The 14,735-nt window shown below is 51.3% G+C and overlaps 1 protein-coding gene across 1 annotated transcript; it reads right to left on the reverse strand.

The window, feature by feature from the left end:
- Positions 1-4,062: 4,062 nt before the first annotated feature.
- On the reverse strand, positions 4,063-14,227 carry ECHS1 (enoyl-CoA hydratase, short chain 1). The gene is made up of 8 exons (XM_036265147.1): positions 14,140-14,227; positions 12,748-12,945; positions 12,139-12,266; positions 10,482-10,581; positions 9,150-9,254; positions 8,569-8,688; positions 6,954-7,021; positions 4,063-4,201 (listed from the first exon to the last, which is right to left on the reverse strand). The coding sequence occupies exons 1-8, from the start codon at positions 14,225-14,227 to the stop codon at positions 4,136-4,138; spliced, it is 873 nt and encodes a 290-aa protein (XP_036121040.1). The 3' UTR covers positions 4,063-4,135.
- Between the last annotated feature and the right edge of the window lie 508 nt (positions 14,228-14,735).

Consider the following 14,735-nt stretch of genomic DNA (forward strand, 5'->3'; position numbering starts at 1 on the left):
ATGCTCAGAGGCCTGGTGGCTCCTGGAAAAGTTCTGCACATGAAAGACAACAAAGCTACGGAGAAAAACCTGACAAAAACAAAGGTGCCCCACGTTTTATAGCTTGGCCCTCGGCTGGTTGAAGGAGCCAGGTCAGAAACTCAGCCTGGCGTCCAGCAGTGCCCTGAACACACAGCCCTGGCCTGGCCATGCTGGGCAGAGTGGAGCAGGGAGCTGCAAGGTGGGGGCACCGGTCAGCAGGGCCAGCACCCAAGCCACCCCAAGTGGCGAGCTCCACCCAGGTGAGGGTGAGGGTTTCTACTCCAAGATGTAAGGGGAGATACTTACAATTAACGTTCTCCAAAGCTTTATCTTTTTGGTAGAAATATATGAGGGGAAAGCCAATTTTATATAGATGAGAAGGAAAAGTTTCAGCTTCAAAAACAAATCCAACCCCTAAAACAATATGGGGCCAGAAGTCCATGAACCCGCGAGAGTGGAAGCTCACCCTGGGGTTTGTGGCCCTGTCAGTCACAGCAGAGCATGTGGCCACACACTAGTCTCCTGAGAGCTTGAGGTCCCCAAACTCCCCCAAGCCTGGGGCCAGAATGGAGCCTGAGAGAAGGTCCCATTTCACCAGGCCCAGGGGGATGGACTTCTGTCCCCCACGAGTTCTAGAACCCCAAAAACCCTGTGGTCACAGACTTTGGAGATTTTGTGCGGGGCTCAGTGTGAACCATTCTTGGCTTCTGACTAGCACAGCTAAAACAAGGGTGTGAAACCTCAACAGGATCCTCAGTGCCGGCCCCACTCAACTCTGGGGGCCCACTGCTCGCAATCAAAGTGTGGAGGCCACTGCCCAATGCGGGTGAAAAGTAAAGCAATGAACAAATGGTTTTCTGAATTTTCAGGCTTCTCCCTGGATGCTCTGCTTGTCTATTCGGATCTTGGGTAGGTGGCACGCCATGCAGCAGACCCCAGTCACACGTTCAGCTTCAGTACTTCCACATCTACTGCCACGCAGAACGCCCAGCCTCCAGGCTCCCTGCCCGGCAGGATGGCCCAATCTGGGCAGTCCTCTTGTACCTACTTCTGTAATAAGCACGTGTCAAAGAGTAAAGATCCGGAGGCGTCTCTGAAAAGAACGTCTCTGCTCTCAGCACTGGGGAGCAGGGCTGATCACGCACAGGCACCGCCATCCCCTTCGCACACTGCTCCCTTCTGAAGCCTGATCTGGATTTCAGCTCACAGCACAGAACAGACTGGCCCTGGCAGAAACTGCAGAATGAATGCCTGTGAGGCAGACGGTCTGCAGTGTGTTAAACTTGTTTTGGCCTGTGCCCCACTTTGCTACATAAACATAACCAAAACCCAAGGGCATTGTGACCTAAGGTGTTCAGATAGCTGAAGCTTTGAAAAGGCCATTTCAATGCTCTCAAATGCAGGTGGGTTTTCCTTGGTTTCAGTTCAGGTGCTCCCAGCCTAAGGCCATGACGCACACATAAAAGTGACCTCAGCCACCCTGGCCAGTTTGGCTCAGCGGTAGAACGTCAGCTGCAGACCAAAGAGTCACGGGTTCAATTCTGGCCAAGGGTATGTACCTCAGTTGTAGTTCGCCCCTGGCCCTGGTCAGGGTCACATGGGAGGCAAGCAATCGATGTGTCTCTCTCCCATTGATGTTCTTTTCTCTCTCTTTCTCTCCTACTCTACCTGAAGATAAAAATGGGAAGAAAAGTATCCTCAGGTGAAGTTAAAAAAAAAAGTGACCTCCGCCATGTTCCACTCATTGCACTACCTGCCTGCACCCAGCTGCAGGAAAGGTGGAGGAAACACCTGTAACAGGCGCTCTTGGGACTTCACTGAGCTGGAAGGACAGTGGGCTCCCAGGGAGGGGAGGTCTGAGGCCCAGCTCCGCGGACAAGTGCATGTCTCACAAGAACCTGATGGCTGCAGGTTTTTGCTTTGGCAGAGCTCTGCCCTGGGTTTTTAAGTGGCACCCACTGTTGCCAACAGGTGGGGCCATCTCCACAGAGCAAGATTGATGGGGTAGGCCCGGGGGCCAGCAGGCCTCACCCACCTCGCCTGGGCCCATCTGTTAAGTTGTTTTGCTGAATGTGCAAGCATGAAAAACCAGCAGGGTCCCCAGGATGCCTTACCTTGGAGGGTCTGAGGCTTAGGTGCTCCGACCTGGGGCAGTAACTGCCCCTTCATCCATGAAGCCCTCCCAGCTGGTAAGAGAACACAGGTCTTCGTCCCATGCCCCAGGACTTGTGACTCTCCCACTGGACATTTACTTGAGAGCCTGGTTTGAGACGGAGGGTCCAGAGTTCTGAGCTGGGCTGTGATGTAATAATTAAGCGGTAGATGTCTAGTGAGGGCACTCAGTCACCCAGTGCCCTGTGAGGTGTCTGACACTGCAGAGCGATCCAGGGGATGCAATTGGCCCTCTCTGAGTCTGAAGCCACCAGAGGGACCTTGGTACATAAACTCTGACTCCCACAGCAAATGGCACTAAGCGTGATGCCACCATGCACATTCCTGTTGGGCACCTCCTACACTACGTTTGCATCAGCTCTGATCCGGGCCTGGGAATGGAGTCCAGACACAAGCAGTCCTGGCATCGGTCTTGGAGACGCAGCCAGCCCAGCACTGAGAAGAGGCCCTGCTGACCTACAGCCTGAGTTCCCACGAGTGCAGCCCTGCAACCTGCAGGCTCACTCCTCACAACCCCACACACACTCCACTCAGGTGCAAGGTCTCACTGCAGTGTTATCCATGGTAGTTCCAACAGCAAGAAACTGGATGCAGTCTAAATACTCAGCACCCGGGAAAACACAAATTACAACATACCAGTATCATAAAACATGTTAGGGCCATTTAAAAGAACGCTAATAGGAATATTGTTCAGCAATGGAAAGAAACTATTGCATGCTATGTCCTTGACAGACCTGGAAAACATTATACTAAATTCACAGAGACGGAAGAAGTAGTGTAGAGGGTGCCAGGGGCTGGCGGCGGGGCTATGGGGGCGGTGGAGAGAGGGAGCTGGAGCTAATGGGAACAGAGGTTGTTTGCGATGATGAAACAGTTCGGAGGTGGATGGTGGTGATGGCTGCAGGACTCTGCGAACACACGTAATGCTGCTGAAATGTACATTTTAAAATGGTCAGTTCTATGTTATATATATTTTACTACAATTAAAAAAATTCTAGTCAAACAAGAGAAGCGGGTGCACAGATGTAGAAAGATAGCTTTGCAGAAGGGTGAACGTGAAATCCCATTTCTGTAATAAGAAAACTGAGCTATAAACTTGTGATGTGTGTGCATGTGAGCGTGTGTGTGGATGTGTGCACATGTGAGCATGTGTGTGTGTAGACATGTGTAGGCACAGAAAAATCTCTTACTGTACGGACTTCTCTTCTGTGTGAATGTTGTCACTTATGACAAAACCAAGGTTTAAGGAATTGATAGAACATTCAACTTTAGAGCGGATTAGAAGGGAAGGGTAATGTGACTTGAAGCCTGTCATTCAGTGAACAGCAGGTCTCTTTAAAGCGCCACCAGCCAAGCCTCCCCTCTGAGTCACTTTCACCGGCTCTCAACTACATGCTAAGCAGGCACAAGCTCTGCCTAAATGTGACGTGCTATACTAAGGGACAGTCGGGCACTGAAACATCTGTTCCAAAATCAAGTAAAAACTTAAATACACTGAAGGCTCATGAGTGGAATTTTTGATTAAGACGACGCTCGGGTCAGAAAGCAAACACACTCCAGAGACCGATTCCCATGACCCCACACGGTCGAAGAGAAAGGGCACGAAACCTGCATTGTCCTTTAAAAGAGAAGGTTTAGCCCAGCCAGTGTAGCTCAGTGGTTGAGCGTCGACCCAGGCACCGAGAGGTCACCGGTCCGATTCCTGGTCAGGGCACATGCCCAGGTTGTGGGCCTGATCCCCAGCGGGGGGCATACAGCAAGCGGCCAACAAATGTTCTCTCTCATTGATGTTTCTATCTCTCTCTCCCTCTTCCTTCCCCTCTCTCTAAACATCAATAAAGAAAAAAATTTTAAAAATAAGTAAGTAAAAGAGAGGGTTTATTTATTCTATAACTGTACTTTTCCTCTTTCAGTGGAGGTTTTAAGGCCGAGGCAGCAGCTCTTACTGGTCTTTGAAGTTGGCCTTTCTCTTCTCCACAAAGGCGGTCATCCCTTCTTTCCGGTCCTCCTGGTGGGAAAGGGAATAAAGCAGAGCTGGACGTCACATGTCCTAATGGGTCAGGCGCAGGGCTCCCCACATTCACACGTGGGGGGACAGGGAGGGCTCTGCAGCAGCAGGGCCACCTGGAAACCTAGGAATGGTCCGGATTCGCAGACAGAGTATTTTTACATACCTTCCCCCAGGTGATGTTCACTCAGGAACCACAAATGTGTGTGTTAAATAAACTCTCATCTACAGAGAATCTCGATACAGAGAAACTCAGATGCACACTATTTGGGTCATTCACCAACTCGTCACCTGAATTCCACTTAAAAGAACACTAATAGGAATATTGTTCAGCAATGGAAAGAAACTATTGCATGCTATGTCCTTGACAGACCTGGAAAACATTATACTAAATTCACAGAGACGGAAGAAGTAGTATAGAGGGTGCCAGGGGCTGGCGGCGGGGCTATGGGGGCGGTGGAGAGAGGGAGCTGGAGCTAATGGGAACAGAGGTTGTTTGCGATGATGAAACAGTTCGGAGGTGGATGGTGGTGATGGCTGCAGGACTCTGCGAACACACGTAATGCTGCTGAAATGTACATTTTAAAATGGTCAGTTCTATGTTATATATATTTTACTACAATTAAAAAAATTCTAGTCAAACAAGAGAAGCGGGTGCACAGATGTAGAAAGATAGCTTTGCAGAAGGGTGAACGTGAAATCCCATTTCTGTAATAAGAAAACTGAGCTATAAACTTGTGATGTGTGTGCATGTGAGCGTGTGTGTGGATGTGTGCACATGTGGGCATGTGTGTGTGTAGACATGTGTAGGCACAGAAAAATCTCTTACTGTAAGGACTTCTCTTCTGTGTGAATGTTGTCACTTATGACAAAACCAAGATTTAAGGAATTGATAGAACATTCAACTTTAGAGCGGATTAGAAGGGAAGGGTAATGTGACTTGAAGCCTGTCATTCAGTGAACAGCAGGTCTCTTTAAAGCGCCACCAGCCAAGCCTCCCCTCTGAGTCACTTTCACCGGCTCTCAACTACATGCTAAGCAGGCACAAGCTCTGCCTAAATGTGACGTGCTATACTAAGGGACAGTCGGGCACTGAAACATCTCTGTTCCAAAATCAAGTAAAAACTTAAATACACTGAAGGCTCATGAGTGGAATTTTTGATTAAGACGACGCTCGGGTCAGAAAGCAAACACACTCCAGAGACCGATTCCCATGACCCCACACGGTCGAAGAGAAAGGGCACGAAACCTGCATTGTCCTTTAAAAGAGAAGGTTTAGCCCAGCCAGTGTAGCTCAGTGGTTGAGCATCGACCCAGGCACCGAGAGGTCACCGGTTCGATTCCTGGTCAGGGCACATGCCCAGGTTGTGGGCCTGATCCCCAGCGGGGGGCATACAGCAAGCGGCCAACAAATGTTCTCTCTCATTGATGTTTCTATCTCTCTCTCCCTCTTCCTTCCCCTCTCTCTAAACATCAATAATGGAAAAAAATTTTAGCCCTGGGCAGTTTGGCTCAGCGGTTAGAGCGTCGGCCTGCGGTCCGGAGAGACCCGGGTTCGGTTCCAGCTAAGGGCACGTACTTAGGTTGCAGTTTGTCCCCGGCCCTGGTTGGTTGTGCGGGTGGCAGCCACTCGATGTGTCCCTTCACGTCGATGTTTCTCTCTCTCTCCCTCTTCCTCTCTCTCCCTCCCACTCTATCTGTACAAAAAAATGGGAAAATATCCTCGGGTGAGGATAAAAAAAAAAAGAAAAAGAAAAAAAAAAAAAAGAAAAAAAATTTTAAAAATAAGTAAGTAAAAGAGAGGGTTTATTTATTCTATAACTGTACTTTTCCTCTTTCAGTGGAGGTTTTAAGGCCGAGGCAGCAGCTCTTACTGGTCTTTGAAGTTGGCCTTTCTCTTCTCCTTAAAGGCGGTCATCCCTTCTTTCCAGTACTCCTGGTGGGAAAGGGAATAAAGTAGAGCTGGACGTCACATGTCCTAATGGGTCAGGCACAGGGCTCCCCACATTCACACGTGGGGGGACAGGGAGGGCTCTGCAGCAGCAGGGCCACCTGGAAACCTAGGAATGGTCCGGATTCGCAGACCGAGTATTTTTACATACCTTCCCCCAGGTGATGTTCACTCAGGAACCACAAATGTGTGTGTTAAATAAACTCTCATCTACAGAGAATCTCGATACAGAGAAACTCAGATGCACACTATTTGGGTCATTCACCAACTCGTCACCTGAATTCAGCAGTACTCTGGGTGTCATGAGGCAGGAATCTAGACTCTACCTCAGCATCCTTTCCTATGTGTACACATGTATGTGCACATGCAAGTACATACACAAACCTTCACTTCCTCAAGAGCCAAAGCCATTTTTTATCTCTCTTTCACAAAATACCTAACGACCTTCTGATAATAAAAGAGATGAATATGAATGACTGTTAGAAGAATGATTTCCTTTACGTCCCTGGCAGAAATCCTAGGGAACATTGCTCTAATCCCTGTTCCAAGTGACTAGAGTGACAGGAAATGATGAGTAATGGACTGCATTTAAGGGCCAACTCAGAAGACCTCTTGTGACAGGAAACGGCCCTGCTCCGTCTGTCCTGAACTTCCACTCACTGATGGAGCCCCTGACCCAGCTACAGATGCCAGCAGCTCTGACCAAAGGGGAATGGGGTTGGCTAAAATCTACCAGGAAGTTTCCAGCAGCCTATATGGCTGGAACATGTGTGATTCTTTACTTGAATGTTGTTTACTCACGGTAGCAAAGGTTGAATAGAAGATTTTCTTTTCCAACTTATTTCCCTCTGTTAATGTCATTTCAAAAGCTGAAAAAGAAAAGCCTTATGTTATGAAGTGAGATGCTGAAGCTGGGGGCACTTTTCTGCGGTGACAGGAAACAGTTTCCACAGCACCACGCACTTGCCCATAATTTAAAACTGCGAAGGCCTGACCCCCCCGCTTAGTCCCCCTCCCAGAAGAAGGGGTGAGAAACCGCATGGAAGGTGGAATGCAAACGCTGTCTAATCACAAAGGATCTGAGGCAGCCCATGAAACTATTTTGAAAGTACTGGCCAGGTAGCTCAGTTGGTTAGATCGTCATACAGATACGCCAAGGTTGAGGGTTCCAACCCTGATCAGGGCACCTGCTAACGAAAACAACCAATGAATGCATAAAGGAGGACAACAGATCCATGTTTCTCTCTCTCTCTCTCTCAAATCAGTAAAAATTTTAATAAGTTTTTTAAGTATTAAAAAATATATCATTAAAGATGAAAAGCAGAAAAGGGAACACTGTGCCAGAACAGAGTCCAGCAATAAGAATCACGGTGGCCTTGGGCCGCCTTCCTCTGGCAGCACATGGAACCCCGTCCTCCGGGGAGGGCAGAGCCAGAGCGCCCGCCTGGACCATGGCAGCACCTCCTAAGTGCCTGCTCTATGCGGTCCCTGTCCTGATGCCTCATAAGTACCAGCTCACCTAACTAAAGCCGGCAGAAGCCCCGAGGTGGGGCGTTTTCCTGCAGATGAACACAGACTCAGAGGACACACATCTGTCCCCCGCACCCGTCTTCTCAACAGGCAACACCGAGTAAATGGACAATCTTTCCCCAAAGCTGAGACTAAGCGGCCACATTAAAACTCTGGGAATTCTTGCCCTGGCCAGTTTGGCACAGCGGTTAGAGCGTCAGCCCTCGGACCAGAGTCTCGGGTTTGATTCCAGCCAGGGGCACGTACCTCGGTTGCAGTTTGGTCCCTGGTCCTGGTCAGGGTCGTGCAGGAGGCAACTGTCGATGTGCTCTCTCGAGTCCATGTTTCTCTCTTTCTCATCCCCCCCCCCCCCTTCCCTTCCACTCCTTCTGGAGAGAAATGGAAAAATATCCTTGGGTGACGAGTAAAAAAAGAAAACTCTGGGAATTCTGAATCGAAGCTGCTTCACAGGCGGAGAATGCAGTGGAGAAACAGCAAGCGCCTGGCCTCCGTCCAGGCTCCCACGGGGTCCAGGGAGCCTGCGCCCCGTGGGCCAAGCCGCTAGCTGACTGCACAGCCCCTGACCAGCTGAGAAGCAGTCTCTTCACCCAGGTTTCAGAGGTGAACTGAGTTTCTCCGGAGCCAACTTGTTTCACGTCAGGCCTTCCCCTGGCACAGCCAGCGCCTGTCCCTGTCTGACATATCTGTGGTCCAAGTACCAACAGGTACTCAGAATATTTCAACAGCATTAGTGAGTGAGCAACTAGAAACTAAAACTCTATGGAGAGCCAAATTAGAAATCCTGAGAACCCTAACAATGTTTGTCCAGGACGGGTGCCGAATCCATTGCCAAACCCCTGAAGCCGCACGAGGCTGGAGGCCCTCCTCCTCCCTGGCACAGCCCTACCTGCGTTCACTGACTCTTTGGCCATCGCTGCTATGATTTTAGAATTGCTGGCAATTTTTTCTGCACACTGGATGGCTTCTTCGAGCAGTTTCTCAACAGGAAAAATTTTGCTTACAAGACCTAAAACATGAAAAGGTGAACATGAGGAAACGGCACTGGTTAATTTCTCTTTGAGTGACGACGACACTTGGAGAGCAGAGGTTTTTCAGGGTGTTAAGGGGCTAGAGCAACACAGGAAAGGTTCCACCCCATTCCCAAGGTGGGGCGATGCTGTCAGCTGTCACTTGACTCTGACGGACTCATGTGACCAAGTGGTGAGGACAGGGTGTGCCTGCCGGGTCTCAAAGAATCCCCATTGCTTACATTGAGGTCTGGGAACTGACATGATTTAACATTATCCGTAGCCTGTGTGTATGTTTTAGCTACTCTTTTTACATATGGGATGTCAATAAAGGCAGCAGTCTCCTGGGTTGTCAGGACCCCCGAAAGCACTGTGCTGATCACCTATCGGAGCAGCTAGAGGCAACCCTCCCCTCTTCACTCCCCATGAGGGGGCTCCATGGGGCAACCCCAGCCCATACCTGCTGCCTTGGCATCCTGGGCTGAGATCCGGTCACCAGTGAGGACCATCTCCATGGCCAGAGACTTTCCAACAGCACGGGTCAGCCTCTGGGTGCCCCCCGCACCTGCAGGGGCAGAAGGCTGTGGGTCATAGCTGGCTCTCTGGCCAGTATAAGCCAAGATGCACAGACACAATGCTGGCAAGTTCTGGGGAGCCAAAGACAGGCCTCTCAGGTGGGGCGAGGCAGGCAGCATTGTGGAGGCAAGAGACCCAAGAAACCCTGCACGGGGGGCCTCCATTCCATGCTCAGTCCCCTGCATAAGCACCTCGCATACAGGAGTCAGGCTCCCACAGATGCAGAGCTCACAGCTTCCGGCCTCAGACCCAGCTGCGGGGCAGCCTCTGATCTGACCTGTTCCCCTCAGAGTCCGGGTGGAAAGCAGGCCTCCTGCCTCCTGGGACACTCTGAATGTATCCTTCTCTCCCAGCGCTCTGTGGGTGTCAAGCCCACGACACTCCCTTCCATGTGCCCAAGCACCCTCCCACCAGCTGGAAAGAGAGCAGTCTGCCCAGTCATCTGCCCCATAGAGAACCCTGGGCACCAAGGCGAGTCAAGGGGACCACCCGAGGGAGACAGCCACAGTGCAGCAGACTCAGACCTCAGGCACTGGGATGGGTCAGCGGAGTTTATGTGGGGGTGTCCTTGCCCTCAGCCAACAGGACAAGCTTTCCTGCCCACCCTGGCTGACTCGGAGATGCCCTAGGCTTTGAGCAGAGACCTTGTGGGGATATAAGCCTGGAATCCTGATCACGTAAACCCCAGGGGCAGAGGTTTCACTGTTTACCCCTTGCTCCTATTGACCTCTGCGTGGGGGGGGAGTCTGATTTCCTGCTCTGCTGAACTTGGATGAGGCCATAAACTTGCTCTGGTCACAGGAACATGAGCAGATGTGCATATATCACCTCTGGGCACAAGTTCTCAGGTCTGACCCTCGGTCACCATGTTCTGAGCTTCTAACCTACAAAGACCCTAAGTCAATGTGTGGTCAGCCCTTCCTAATAGTGTCTGGAACCTGGCCTTCACCCAAGGAGCTGGCACAGCTCCGTGACCCCCATGGCCACCTGAGTGCTGTTGTGACCACTTACACTGTGTGTGCTAGGGAACAGAGTGAGCAATGGGCACAGACAGGCGGCCGTCCATCCAGTGCTCACACAACAACCTCAAGCCCCTTGTCATGTGCAAGTCTCGTGCTTCTATCTATTCCTAGAAAAGCTCTCAAGCCCTGAAGAGGTGGGCAGACTCTGGAGAGTGACAGAGAGAGCTTATGCCGAAAATACCACCCTTCTTTACCTGGGATGGTTCCTAGCAGGATTTCTGGCTGTGCAAACTGGGCTTTCTCTCCAGCATAAATGATGTCACACATCATAGCAAGTTCACAGCCACCACCAAGCTGCAAAACAGGTGTCACCAGAGAAACCCAGTCATATAATCACTCTATTTGCTTATTTAAAATTCTATTATAGTGAAACATAGTCCTGGCCAGTGTGGCTCAGTGGGTTGAGTGTAATCCATTGCACCAAAAAACTGACAGTTCGAATTCCTGGTCAGGGGCACATGCCTGAGTTGTGAGCTCGATCCCCAATAGGGGGCATGCAGGAAGCACCTGACTGATGTTTCTCTCTCCCTCTCCCTTCCTCTCTCTAAAATCAATAAACATATTTAAAAAAATAAATAAGTCATTTTTCTAAAAAAAAAAAGAAAGAAAGAAACAGTCTGGGGCATAGCAAAGATTAACACAGTGGTGCAAAGTTCATTGTTCCCGTGAATTTTCTACAAATGGCTGATGCTGCCCAACTCTTTCTGTAAAGAGCCAAACCGCAAACACTTTCGGCTTTGTGGGTCTTAAGGTCTCTGCTGTGGGGGCTCAAAGCTAGCCAAGGGAGTAAGCAAACCAGTGGGCATGGTTGTTCTAATAAACTTGACTTGATGACCCTGGCTTACTCTAAAGAAGTTTTATTAAATAGTCACAAATTGGCCCTGGCTGGTTGCTAAGTGGTTAGAGCCTTGGCCTGAGGAGAATAGGGTCGTGGGTTCAATTCTTAGTCAAGGGCACATACCTGGGTTGCAGGTTAGATCCCCGGCCCCCAGGGCCATGTAGGAGGCATCCAATCAATGTATCTCTTTCACATCAATGTTTCTCTCTGAGTGTCCCTCCCTCCCTTCAACCCTGTCTAAAAATCAATGAAAAAATATCTTTGGATGAGAATTAACTAACTAAATAAAAATAAAATAAAAAATAGTCACAAATTGAAACGCTTTCATCACTTCTCTTCAGGCTATGCCCAGCCCAGCACCTGTGAGCAGTCTACGTGCCCGCAGGAGACCCCAGTGACCAGAGGACACAGAGCTTACACAGCAGCTAAAGAGGTTGGTTTATACGTGCAGTGCAGGTCAGAAAATCATTAACTGTACAAAATGCCAACATGTGTGCCCTTACCACAGGAGAGGGGAGAAGCATTACAGGGAGTCACAGAGGTCATCATGAAGCCCTGGGGGGAGGGGAGTGTCTGCTGACAAAAGCAGATGCTGAAACACCTCCTCGCCTTATAGTTCCCTTTAGCATCAAGTGGGAAAGGCCTACTGGCCTGGTAACTAGACTTAGGCCTTTTCTTTTTTCCTTTTTTATCCTCACCCGAGGACATTTTTCTATTTTTTGTTCAGATAGAGTGGGAGGGAGAGAGAGAGAGAGAGAAACATTGATGTGAAAGGGACACATCGAGTGGTTGCCACCTGCACGAGCCAACCAGGGCCAGGGACAAACTGCAACCGAGGTACGTGCCCTTAGCGGGAACCGAATCCGGGCTTCTCTGGACCGCGGGCCAATGCTCTAACCACTGAGCCAGGGCAACTTAGGCCTTTTCAAAATAAAAACCAGTTATATGTCACACTCACAATTACGATCCCATAAGGAATTCTGAGTGAGAGGGAGACTCGGGTTGATACTCACAGCATAACCATTGACAGCAGCTATGACTGGCTTCTTGACCTGGGCGAGTCGGTCCCAGTGGCTCAAGAACTGAGTGGAGTAACAGTCCTGGAATCTTTGGTTCTGCATCTCCTTGATATCAGCTCCAGCTGGTGGAAATGAGGTCCCAGTTACCAGAGTGCAGAGACCCCAATAAGCAGCTACTGAGTGTACACCGTGAGCAGGTACTGGGGATACCTGGCTTGTGCCGTAGCAAGTCTCTGTGATAAATGTGTTCACAAAGGTGATACGGAGGGACCATGGGACAAGAAACAGACTCAAGGTGAACTCAGAGAAGGCTAAGCTTATTCATTAGTCACTTGAGTTCTTAACACACAACACCTGAATCACTTTGACTAAACTTATTTTACTGGCAGAACACACTTGAGTGTTAAACACACCAAGCAGCTCATCCGAGCAGTTCCCCAGCCACTTTTCACTCTACACGTACATAAACCCCAAGTTGTCTGAGCTTTTCTGATGCTACCTCAAAGGTGTAAGTCTGTCTGCAACACCATACGTTATGGGTATGATCCCGGTCAGAATGCTCCTGGTACACCTGGATGACCTGCCAACATGCTGCCCACACACCTGCAAACGCCTTCTCCCCGCCAGTGAGGACAATGGCCCCCACAGCCGGGTCCTTCTCAAAGGCCTCCAGTGCCTGGTTGAGCTCCATGATCAGGCCGTTGCAGAGTGCGTTGAGTGCTTTGGGGCGGTTCAGTTGGATCAACCCCACATTGTGGTTCTTCCCTTTCTTTTCTGTGATGATGTACTCAAAGTTAGCTCCTTCAGCAAGAAGAAAAAAAAAGGATTTTATTCATATAGGCATCAAACCGGGGGATGTACCCCCATCAGAGGACACAATAACCCCAACAGACTTGAGGAACCCCCGACCAGTCCCTGGTGGCTGCAGCATGCAACTAGTTCTCAGCCACATGGGTGGCCTTTGCACGAGTCTCCACTTCCACGGATGGTTGAATCTTTACTTAAGATAAAAACAAACAGCAGCCCTGGCCATTTTGGCACAGTGGTTAGAGCATCTGCCCGTGGACCAATGAGTCACGGGTTCCATTCATGTACCTTATTCGGCCCTGGCCCTGGTCCTGCAGGAGGCAACCAGTCGATGTGTCTGTCTCATGTCAATGTTTCTCTCTCTCTCTCTCCCCCTCCCTTCTTCCCACTCTACCATAAGATAAATAGAAAAATATCCTCAGGTGAGGATTAAAAACAAAACAAAAAAAACCAGCAATGAACAACAGCCCACAGCAGCCTTTCCTTCTGGGGGCCTCATCAGCACACAAGATCTGTGATTCTGGAGAAACAAGGGAGGGAGGAATTCGTTCTTTCAACCAATGCCAACGAGGTGAGGGAATTAAGTTGTGAACAGAACAGAGGTCTGGCCTTGCTGAGTGGACTCTGGTGAGGGGCACACACAGGCACCCGTGACTTCCACTGCCTGGAGGGCAGTCCGTTCAGATTTGGGGACCAGCGATGACCTGGAGAGGGACAGGGTTAACCTGGGACAAAGGCGTGTGTCTGCATGTTGGAATGGCTACTCTCTTGAACCATACATAACACAGGGATCACAGGACCTGCCCGCGGGCTTGCTGGGGAATGCCTGGAATAACACAGGCAAAGTGTTCAGCGGCAGCGTGTCTGTCCCAGACCCGGAAACGATTGCTCATGACAGCCAGGCTGCAGAAGCGGAGGGTCAAAGAGAACTCAGGGTAAAACGGACACGACTTGGTACTTGGATCGTGAACTGGGCACAGGGGTGAAGGAAGCGGCGACGCTGCAAGTGAGCGGGAGGGGCGCGGCCTGGCAGGGCACTGCAGTTCCAGCGGCGCTGCCCGCACACCCCCTTAAAGGCAGGTAAAGCCAGCGGACTTCCACAGCCAGCTCCACGCAGGACGTGGCCCCGACCGCGTGCCCAGGGCTCAGCGAGCTCGGCGCTGCGGCGGCAGCCCCTCTTGCACTCACCCGAGGCGAAGGGGCGCAGCGCCGCGCAGCCGGGCCGGGGGAGCAGCGGGCCGCGGGCCCGGAGCAGCAGGACGCGTAGAGAAGCCATGGCGCTCAGGGGACGACTCACTCCGCCTCTGGCCCACGGAGCCGCCCCCGGCGGAGCCATTCAGGGTCCGCCCCGCCCACAGGCCGGCATCGCGAGACCGCGCACAGATCGCGAGATCTGTCGGGAAGCCCGGGGCGGGGCCACGAGCCGGAGGGAAGGGGGAAAGGTCAGGGGCGGGGACGAGGATCTGGGGGCGGAAGGCAAGTCGGTGGTGTCACACCCCGCCGGGCCGACTGCTGCTGAGTCTGAAGGATAGGGAGTGGCCCAGAGATGTCTGAGCGCGGACCCGTCGAGCCCCGCTGTACCGGGGGTCTGTCGGCGCGTGGATCCCGCGCCACCTGCCCGTGGTCGTGCCGCTGCCCGCCGGGAGGCTGCCCGCCTGGAGGCCGCTCCTCCGAACCTGGCGGGGTCTAAGCGCTCTCAGCGGACCCTCGGCGACTCGGGTGGACCCAAGCCTGGGACGCCCGGCGTGGCCCACGGCTTCTGTGCAGCGCCGTGCCCTCCACCT

The sequence above is a fragment of the Molossus molossus genome, unplaced genomic scaffold (assembly GCF_014108415.1).
Source record: "Molossus molossus isolate mMolMol1 unplaced genomic scaffold, mMolMol1.p scaffold_m16_p_17, whole genome shotgun sequence".
NCBI lineage: Eukaryota > Metazoa > Chordata > Mammalia > Chiroptera > Molossidae > Molossus > Molossus molossus.